This window comes from Triticum dicoccoides, chromosome 7A (genome assembly GCF_002162155.2).
Source record: "Triticum dicoccoides isolate Atlit2015 ecotype Zavitan chromosome 7A, WEW_v2.0, whole genome shotgun sequence".
Taxonomy (NCBI): domain Eukaryota; kingdom Viridiplantae; phylum Streptophyta; class Magnoliopsida; order Poales; family Poaceae; genus Triticum; species Triticum dicoccoides.
Window position 1 is genome coordinate 223727435 of NC_041392.1, and position 10128 is coordinate 223737562.

The following is a 10128-nucleotide window of genomic DNA, read 5'->3' on the forward strand; positions in this document are numbered from 1 at the left end:
ACCGACAATCCAAGCAGGGCCTTAGTGTATGCTGATCGTAAGATCCTCCTCCCATTGACCGGGCAACCCAACTTTACTTTAAGTGTTAAGAGTAATAATCAAGACAAAATATTCACCTGAAAAGAAAGACCAAGTAATGTGTATGCTTCCGTTTCAAAAAAGTTGGGCGTGTCATTGTGACTGCCTCAGTTTAAATAAAAAATTTGAACACATTACAAACTTCAGACGCACATGTACTCATCCATATGAACACACGCATGCATACTTTATCATATAAGTACAATCGAAAGATTGAGTCGACACATCATCTTAAGATTGACGAAATCCACAGACAGAACGTCTTCTTTCATTGAACGCACATCGCCGAAAGAAATGAAATAAACCTAGAAAAATGCATCCACCAATGTTAATTTTAGGACTTGAACCCTCATGGGTTGGTTCCACTACAAGGAATCTAATCAGCTGAGCTACGCTCAGTTCGCTAAGTTTATATACTTGTGTTTCACAAAGTAGTGGACATTTACCCCGTAACATTCCAGTAAGTACTGCGGCTGATGCAAAATATTCAATTGCGTTATACAGTTGACAACAATGGCGTTCAATTGTATTTTGTGTAGTTGATTTGATTCGACCACACAAATATAGTTAGCGACATTTTTGTTGTTGTTGACATGAATACGGTTGTGAAGGATCAAGGTGGCGACTGTGAATAGATCTCTATAAACATTGTCTCTTTTCTTTAGCAATTTAGGCTTTGCAGCTAAATAGTTTTTCCAAAATGCAACTACAACCCAAATAATATACTCCCTCCGTCTCAAAATAAGTATCTCAAACTTAGTACAACTTTGTATTAAAGTTAGTATAAAGTTGAGACACTTATTTTAGAACGAAGAGAGTATACAATGATACAATTGAAAAAACACAAGTGAAAGATTTAGGATATAAATAAACGAGGCGTGAGAGACAAAGATGTATCCCATGCTCACTTCTTTGAAGAGATGCATCATTGAGGGGCGTAGACACGACAAAAGTTTTCCAATGCCACAAGATTCATCTTCTTCTCATTGAGTCCCCCGCATCAAGTAGGAACTCAATTTGATGCTAATAGACCTCGAGATGGTCTTCAAACCTTCATAAACTTAGGAAAAATTAACCTTGTATCCTTGCAAACAAGACCTGGACTTTCCAGACAAGGCATCACCCCTAGGCCTGACAGAGCGGTGGCTCCGGTCGCGGTCGATTCGACTCGAATTACCAAACGGTTCGGCCTGACTCGACCCGTTTCCTTTTGTTGTTGCCATGATATTTCTTATGAACTCTGCTTCGATACATACTCTTAGAAACATTCTAAGTTTATGAATTTCGATAGAGATTAAATGTGAAGATTAGAAGGTACATCTTCAATCAAAGGGGTAATATAGTTTTTTTATCCAAATCAATCTATTCAATACGTTTGATCTGCAGGCTAACATAGCGATAACCTTTTTAAGTAACTTTAAGATCCGTGCAAACTTTTTAGAGAGTGTGTGCCGAAGCAAAACTCATTTCTTATTTCTACGAGGGTTTATTTCTGAGAGACTCGCCTGTGATTATTTAAGTGCCAACAAGAAAAGGCAGCCTTGCTTCCTCTCCCTCACTGAAACCTCAGAACCCTAGCTCGACAGCGATTCAAGCCCGTTCCTAACCCAAGGCGCCGAAATTAACTGAGGTGAGTGTTCTTGCAGACATAATCTCGAAATTTCCCCGCAAATTTTGGTTGAGTTCGGCTCAAATTTGCGGCTTTTCCCCCGACGTCCTTGCAGGCCATGTCGCTGTACGACGGCGGGCTCGCCGGAGTGTACCCCGAGGAGGAGGATGACCGCCTCGCCGACCTGGCGGGGGACTCCGACTTCGACGACGACGAGTACGTCCAATCTGTAAGTTCGCCCGCCTGCCAAGTTCTTGGGCCATGGGGTCTCGTCTCCAACTTGATCCTTTATGTTGCTGATTTCGCCTTCCTGCTCGATTCCTAGTTCAATTGGCCCGCGCCATGCGCATACCTTGATGCTGCTGTGGTAATTGAGTAGGTTGCTAGCTTGAGCTCAACGATTAATCAAAGATTGTTTTGCAGATAAATACACTTCTAGTCAAATGCCATATTACAGTTTAGATCAATTACTGTCTTACCTGCATTTGTGGCATTTCTAGATTCCAGGGCTGCAGTTTCAGAATAGTTTTCTATTGGTCTGACAGAATTGGATTCTGTTGTTTGTAGATTAGCAAGGCGTCAGAAGATACATCTGCGATGGATGTCCTGAAAGGGAAGGACATACAGGGAATTCCCTGGGAACGGCTGACCATCACAAGGGACGGATATAGGAAGTCAAGACTGGAAGGGTATACGAACTTTGAGAACATACCTAATTCGGGACAATTATCGGAGAAGGTATGATAGTGCTAGATAACAAGATAGATTGGTAACAGTACTCCGTGTTCCTGTTCAGTTTCTGAGGTTTTTCGTGGTGATCTTGATGCAGGTATGTACACCTGTGGAGAAAGGTCAACTCTACTACGAGTTTGCGCATAACACAAGATCGGTGAGACCGACCATTTTTCATTTTCAGGTGAGAAAATGGTAGCTTCTGGTACCATATTTTCATTGGGTCTTGCTCAGTTCATGCTAAGCAAACAAGGGTTTTCAGACATGCTAATTGAGATACCGTGTCTGTTATTGTGTTCCTTGTTCCATGCTTGCCAATATTTGGCTGTAGTCCTGCACAAGCTAGTCTGTCGCAGATTTTCTTTCTTGATGTTCAGTTTTTAGAATACATGCAGAGAGAAAAAATAATCAACTGTTCCTATGAAAATTAGTCACTAACAAAGTCTACACATTCTCTTGAATATGCACTTCATGAAAGTGCAGAAAGGTAGTTGTAAAATTGCAATATGGCGTCCCAAGTCCTAACACGGGAGCAAACATTTACAACACCTAACATGCCTTGTATCTCTTTAACATATGGTTGTACTGAGCAATCAGATGTTCTCACATAATTAATTGCTTGCTTGCTCATGTGAAATTATTAAGCTCACTCTATCACTTTCATACAGTTGAGAAATTTAGTATGGGCAACAACAAGGCATGATGTTTATCTTATGTCACACATGTCTGTGCTTCATTGGTCACCACTGACCTCTGAGAAGCACGAGGTCATTGATCTTCAAGGACATGTTGCTCCATGTGAGGTACAAATTCCTCTTCCAAGTGTTTGTTTGAACCTGCATTTTTCTTACAGATCCTTATATATTTAATATATTTGTTGCTTTTGACTTCAGAAGCACGAGGGGAATTTCTATGAGGGCTTTTATCGGACTCACGTTAGCACATTGGCAGTCAAGAACAACCTGCTGGTTGCTGGTGGCTTTCATGGAGAACTAATTTGCAAAGTAACTTATTTTCATTTTTAACGTTTTATTCCATCTCTGACATCTACAAGCATTTACAATGTAATTTATTGTCTGTGGAATGCAGTTTTTGGACCGTGAAGGAATAAGCTATTGTTCCAAGTCAACTCATGATGACAATGGCATTACTAATTTTCTGGAGATATTTGAGAAACCTAGGTAGGTTATTTTCTATGAACAAATTGTTCCATTGTTTCTGTGAAATTGAGCATTCATTGATCACAATCTAAAAATTATTTTGGCAGTGGTTCCGTGCATTTCCTAGCATCAAACAATGATTGTGGACTAAGAGACTTTGACATGGAGAAGTTTCAAATGTGCAATAATTTTCATTTCGATTGGGCTGTGAATGTAAGCCTCAGCTTCATCCTTTGCACTTGTCTATATTTAGTGTTCTATTTGCTGCACTGTGTATTGTAGTTTTTTTTTTCGAGAATGCACTGTGTATTGTAGTTTAGGCCTCTTTTGGTTCATAGGATAGGATTATCATAGGAATAGGAATTTTGTAGGAAATGAGATGGCATGTATCTCAAATCCTATGAGTAGGAATAGGAAACGAGATGTCATTTGGTTGACACCAAAGGAATTTTTCCATTGAGTCTAGGCTCATTTTTATTTTCCTATGAAATGTGGAGGATAGGAACCAATCCTATGTAGGAATAGGAATCTATTCCTATGAACCAAAGGGCTCTAAAGAAAAAAATCCTATAAAAATCCTATCCTCTAAAATTCCTATGAAATTCCTCCAAACCAAAGGAGTCAGAACCTGGTACTGAAGTTAATACTCAATACTTGGTCAAAGAATGTTTATCTTCCATTAGGTGACGAGGAGGATATCAGCCTGACCTTGTTTTGCTCCTTTGTTTTCTTTGATGCAGCACACATCCTTGAGCCCTGATGGTAAAATCATTGCTGTTGTGGGGGACAATCCTGACGGTGTTCTGGTTGATGCTAATTCGGGGAAAGTAAGTACAGCGCAAGGCCCAATCGTCGACTTTCAAACAATGACATCGTAATTTACACAAGCGTTTCGTTGTTTGTTTTCCCGCAGATGATTCACGAGCTCAGTGGTCATTTGGATTATTCGTTTGCATCGGCATGGAACCCAGACGGCCGGACATTCGCAACTGGGAACCAAGACAAGACATGCAGGATCTGGGACGCCCGTAACCTCTCCAAGTCTGTCGCTGTCCTGGGAGGCAACATGGGAGCCATAAGGTCCATCCGCTATACATCTGACGGCAAGTTCCTGGCAATGGCTGAAGCTGCAGACTTCATCCACATCTTTGACGTCGGGAGTGGGTACGACAGGAAGCAGGAGCTGGACTTCTTTGGTGAGATTGCCGGCATATCGTTCAGTCCTGACACTGAGGCTCTCTTTGTCAGCGTACATGATCGCAACTATAGCAGCCTCCTCCAGTTCAGTCGTCGACGGTTTTACAGCTACCTTGATTCAGCTTTGTGAATAGCTAAGTGGTTGAGGTCTGCAAGAACAAGATCGTAAGTTGTAGAAAGGATGTACATATCTGTAGGTCTTGCCCTGCGCTCTGACTAAACCAAAGCTCAGCTACAAAGGTGTGGTTGCGCTGAACAAACTGACTGCCTGTTGTTATAAGTGGTGTCATTACCCATACATCTCTCAGAACTCTTGCATGCCTTCTTCTTTGTAAGCCAGCAATAGTCTAACAAACTATGCTGATCTTATCTTGCTCCCGATCAGTTTACGTTTACCGAAGAGCAAATACGATGGATAGGGTACAACAGGGTATTCGTGTTTCAAACAAAACAAACATGATATGAAGTGGACGAAAAGGACATGTAAAAGTGTTTTGCCGGGGGAGAGAGAAATCTTGAGTGTGACCATGATGCAAGAAAAAAGTAACGAAGGGTACGGCTACTGAGCAAGGGCTTCAAGCTAAGCTACATATTCTCATCAGTCGTGCTGAATACGAATCAAGAAAGTGAGTGAAGGATACTGCCAGTGAAGCGAAAGCACATGTCATCGAGAGTGACTTGTGATTGATACTCAGGCGCATGTTGTCATATGGTAGGAAACGTAAAAGATCCTGGATTCACCGTTTAATTCAGAAAAAAAAAAGATCCTTGTACCTAGAACATCGATAGAGAAAAAAGTCGACTACTGAATTTGAACCGATGACCCTCGCGATGCCTCTTCCTTGGTTTGTACTGTACTTATTTTCTTGTTTGGGATCTTGATTTTCATGATTCTCATCTCTACAACTCGTGCTGAGAGAAGCTCTTAGAGTGGGAAAGGTAACCAATTTATCCTGCCTAGTTTAGATAAAGCACACCGATCATACTAGACGCAACCCGATCATTGTATATAACATAGCATAGTAGAGTTTTAGCCGCGAAATGCATTGGAGCACCCAGGTGTCACACACCCCTATACGAAAATAACATTAAAAAGATATCAAAAAAATTCGTAAGCTGAAATTTTGGGATATGTAACCTGGGTGCCCATTATACAGCCGTGTTCATTTTCATGAGGAATGGGTGCCGTCGTATCCGCGAAGCAGAAATTACGGTCCAATATACGTTACATTAAGTTTTTTTTCTACACATGATTTTTTTGTCTTTTTACTGACATTATCACAGGCACCCATTCCCCACGAAATTGAACACGTGTGTACAACGGACACCCAGGTTTCATAACCCAAAATTTTAGATTTTTTTGGAATTTCCTAATATGTTTTCTAATGCTATATTCATATAGGGGGTGGTGAGACCCAAGAGCCACACATCCTCTTCCAGTTTTAGCCAATTCTCTCTCGCAAACATTTCCCATTTCCAATAAACCTCAGTATACAATCTTAATCTTCTCGAGTAGAAGGTTCTCAGTGCTCAGCGTACAGCCAGACAAACTCACTAGGCATAGAAGGCAATCTTTCCGGTAGAAGGTTCTCAGTGCTCAGCGTACAGCCAGACAAACTCACTAGGCATAGAAGGCAATCTTTCCGGTAGAAGGTTCTGAGTGATCAGCTGATGATATCAGCTCTTATTCCACTTACCCAGAAAATCTTGGACCATCAGATACAAGAACCAGAAAGCAAAGAGCTTAATTACAAACGAAATTTTAAACTTCTGCTGGCAAGTTTACACGGTATATTCTTCTAAGCTTAACTAGTAACAAGGCACAACTGCTGGTAGTTCTAACCTCACGTAGGTACAAACTCGGCCGAGGATGGAGACAGACGCACAACATAGATGCCTATGGCAATAAGCAGCAGTATAAACTGGATGAAACATAACAGTGACGCGGAGCTTGTTCTAGATTGCAGCTGCAAGATTTCTGCACTCGCAGAGAGCTCTTTGCATTGCGCCTCCAGCTTCTCCACCATCTCCCCTAGTATTGCTGCTCGGTTCTCGGCACTACGCAGTTTGAGTTCGAGCTGCTTGTAGTCGCCAAGCAGACATTTCTGCTCCTTGTAGAGAGCTTTCCGATCCTCGGCAACGGGTGTCCAGGTTTGAGAGGCTCTTGTCAGGATGATGCACTGAATCTCCGCTTCCATCTTCTCCTGGAGCAGTTGATCAAGATCCGGCTGCAACAGCTGGTTGTTAGCACTCTGAATTGCACTTCTCCACGCCCTCGTCCGGCTGAGAGCTTCTAGTTCAAGTATTCTTGAATCCTTCTCCTTGATCAGTATTGATGCTTGTTCCACCCTTGACTCAAGATCCTTTCTCTTTTCATTTGCTTCTTCAACAGATTCCTCAATGTGGAGCGAGTTGCTCCATTCATCATCACGTGCATCAAGATCATCGGTTGATTCTTTCCCGATCACCACAAAGTTCCGTATCTCTGCAATATGCATAGAAGCAATGATTACTTGAAAACCAATGCATAAAATGGTAAATCATATCACGACCGTACTGATTGTGTCAGTACAAACCATGCAATGACACAGAACTGGAAATGGACTGACGTGGCGTTTCAAGACAAGCCTCAGAGCAGTTGCTCAAAACATGGTTAGCAGACAACCAATTTTACCACAAGGAATCTTCACTGATCATTTATCGGATAATGCCAACAGAATGTCACAGTAGACCACAAGTTTCTACAGGGTGAAAATTCCAATGATTTGGTCATGTCAAACATAATCAACTACTGTAGCCATATAATTGAAACACTAACTATTTATAATTAATGAGTTTAAGCTAATTCAACTTCTGATGTAGAAAAATAAATGTTCCTAGATTGCATTATTGAATGAACCGGATTTAGGACCAAATAGATAATTTTATACTGAGTAGAATTAGAAGTAACAGGACTTCCCAACCAATATCATTTCAAAAGTAGCATCACTGATTGGTCATCGTATTACAGCTATAGTTCATTCCGTCCCAAAAAGCAAATAACAATATCAAGATAACCGAACAATGACTTTTATTGCTCAAGCATCAGGAAATGTATGGCAGTTTGATCTTACACTTCTTACAAAATGCAGTAAGAACAAATGCATCGACAAAAGCATTGGTTTGTACAAACAGTTGGCATGCCACATTTGGATGGTGAATAAAGATAAGTTGGGTGAGAATTCAGCCATACCATTCTCGAGAGCTTCCTGCGTTCTCTGAAGTGACAAAATAGATTCCGCAAATGGGTTGGCACATGAGTTCATCTCTAATCCCATCTCACCCTTCCCAACACCCCCCTCATCAAATGTGTCCTCAACATCAGCATCACCAGAATCACCATTTCCGCCACCCAATTTTCCCACCACACTACTCCCACTCTGCGTGCAGTAACCTCCAGCTGTTGATCGCATCTCATCGCTTGGCTGCCCTTCATCGCTGTGGTCATCACCATCAGAAAGTTCCTTGTGGATGCCATTGCCGATGCTGCCGACCCCCTGTTTCCGGCCATGGACGGCATTAGAGCTGCGGCGGTCGGACTCGACGCTCCAACGAGAGTTATCGGCCTCGGCCTTGGCCAGGGAGAAGGCTGTGTGAGCGCTCTGCCTGTCGGCTCGCGCGCGCGCGGTCCGGTGATTCTTCCCGTGGATGGCGGCGGCGGTGTGAGCACGCAGCCTGTCTCGCTCGCGCGGGAAGTCGTGGCGCGGGGCGCTCGCGGCGGTGGAGGACTTGCTGCTCCGGTCCTCGCTGTTGTCGGAGTCAGCGCCGCCTGCGCCGACCGAGAAGCCGACGGAGGAGACGAGCAGGCCGAGATCCGGGTCCAGCTTCGCTGGCGCCGGCGCCGGCACTGGCTCCAGTGGGACGAAGCGGGACTCGACGGAAGCGGTGGAGCTCTCCACCTCCTCGACGGCCACCTCGTGCTTCTCCTTGGGGGGCGCGGCGGCGCCGATGGGCAGCCGGCGCTTGTGGAGCTGTGCCGCGTCGTCATCTGCACGACCTCTGCCACCAGCGGCAGTGGCGGGGGCAGCGGGGCCTTCCGCGCGGTGCTCCCGCTGGATACGGCGCCACCGACGGAGCCCGCGGCCTTTGGTCCTGGCCTCCGGAGGCGCCTCCGCGGCCGGGGACTCGGCGGAGGACTCGACGGCGCCGTTCGCCATGCGGTCCATGTCGGTCGCGGTGACTGCCATCTCAGAGGAATGGACACGTCGCGGGGCTAGGCGGAAGGCACGAGGCGTTGGGATCGGGGTACATGGCTGCGCTGGAGCGGTGGTTCCTTCCACGGAATTTAACGGGGAAAATTGGGTTATCAAGAGAAAGTGGAGAAAAATGAGGATTTCCTCCCGTATTAAAAGGATCCGAATATCCAGCTAATGTCAAGTTTTTAGGCATGACGAATCAAACGTTTCTCAGGGTAAAATATACAGTTTTGCTAAAGCACATCCAGATGTGCCATAAGTATTGCACATCTAAATCCTATATCATTGATCTTACGTTGAGATTCGTGTGGATATTTTTTTTCTTTTCCTCTTCATACTTGATTCACTCACTTAGATGTGCAATAAGTAGGGCACATAGACATTCCCTAAAATATATTCGTCAAGCATAACAAATTTAGTTAACAAGCATGACAAATCATCCTAATTTTTTTGTCAAAAAATTGCCGTGCTTGTAAACTAATTTGCCATTCTCGCATCAATATAAATTGCCATGAAAAACATTTGATTTTCCATGCCTCAAACTCCAACTTCAGAATTTTTGCATTTCCTTATTAGAAGAATCTAGCGAATGTCAGATTCTTAGGCATGGCAAAATGAATATTTTTCATGACAAGTGTGTTCATCGAGGATGACAAGTTTAGTTGACGAGTATGATAAATTCGTCTCAGTTCTTTTTTGTCAGAGAATTGTTGTGCTTGCAAACTAGATATGTTATTATCGCGTCAATATAAATTGCAATAAAAAACGTTCGATTTACCATGTCTAAAAGTCTGACGTTAGATTTTTAGCCTTTCCATATTAGAAAGCAGATTCCCAAAAGTTATGTAAAAAACAGCAGATTCCATAAAACTACATATCTTTGAGAATTAATATTAAATATTTTACAACTAGTGTACAATGTCTTTAGTCTCAGTTCTTTTGACCAATTCTCTCTGAATTTTTAGAATCATACCACCCACTAGATTCTATCTGAATCTTGAAACCATATTTCTTGACAATCCTAACTATTTAGACATTAACTAGGTAGGGATGTAAAAAATGAATTCGTGATTCTGGAAGAATCTGGGGAGAACCAATTGTCGAGATTTTGGGAGAA

General features: G+C 43.0%; 2 protein-coding genes across 2 annotated transcripts; one reads left to right on the plus strand and one right to left on the minus strand.

Moving 5' to 3' along the window:
* The first annotated feature begins 1563 nt into the window (after positions 1-1563).
* On the plus strand, positions 1564-5145 carry LOC119330622 (uncharacterized WD repeat-containing protein C2A9.03-like). Its single transcript, XM_037603740.1, has 10 exons — positions 1564-1708; positions 1803-1916; positions 2255-2425; positions 2517-2603; positions 3088-3222; positions 3313-3423; positions 3509-3600; positions 3687-3792; positions 4320-4406; positions 4493-5145. The coding sequence occupies exons 2-10, from the start codon at positions 1806-1808 to the stop codon at positions 4904-4906; spliced, it is 1314 nt and encodes a 437-aa protein (XP_037459637.1). The 5' UTR covers positions 1564-1708; positions 1803-1805; the 3' UTR covers positions 4907-5145.
* A 1288-nt stretch (positions 5146-6433) lies between these two features.
* LOC119332011 (WPP domain-interacting protein 2-like) lies at positions 6434-9068 on the minus strand. The gene is made up of 2 exons (XM_037605190.1): positions 8009-9068; positions 6434-7261 (listed from the first exon to the last, which is right to left on the minus strand). Exons 1-2 carry the CDS (start codon positions 9000-9002, stop codon positions 6621-6623), a joined length of 1635 nt encoding a protein of 544 aa, XP_037461087.1. The 5' UTR covers positions 9003-9068; the 3' UTR covers positions 6434-6620.
* Positions 9069-10128: the final 1060 nt, after the last annotated feature.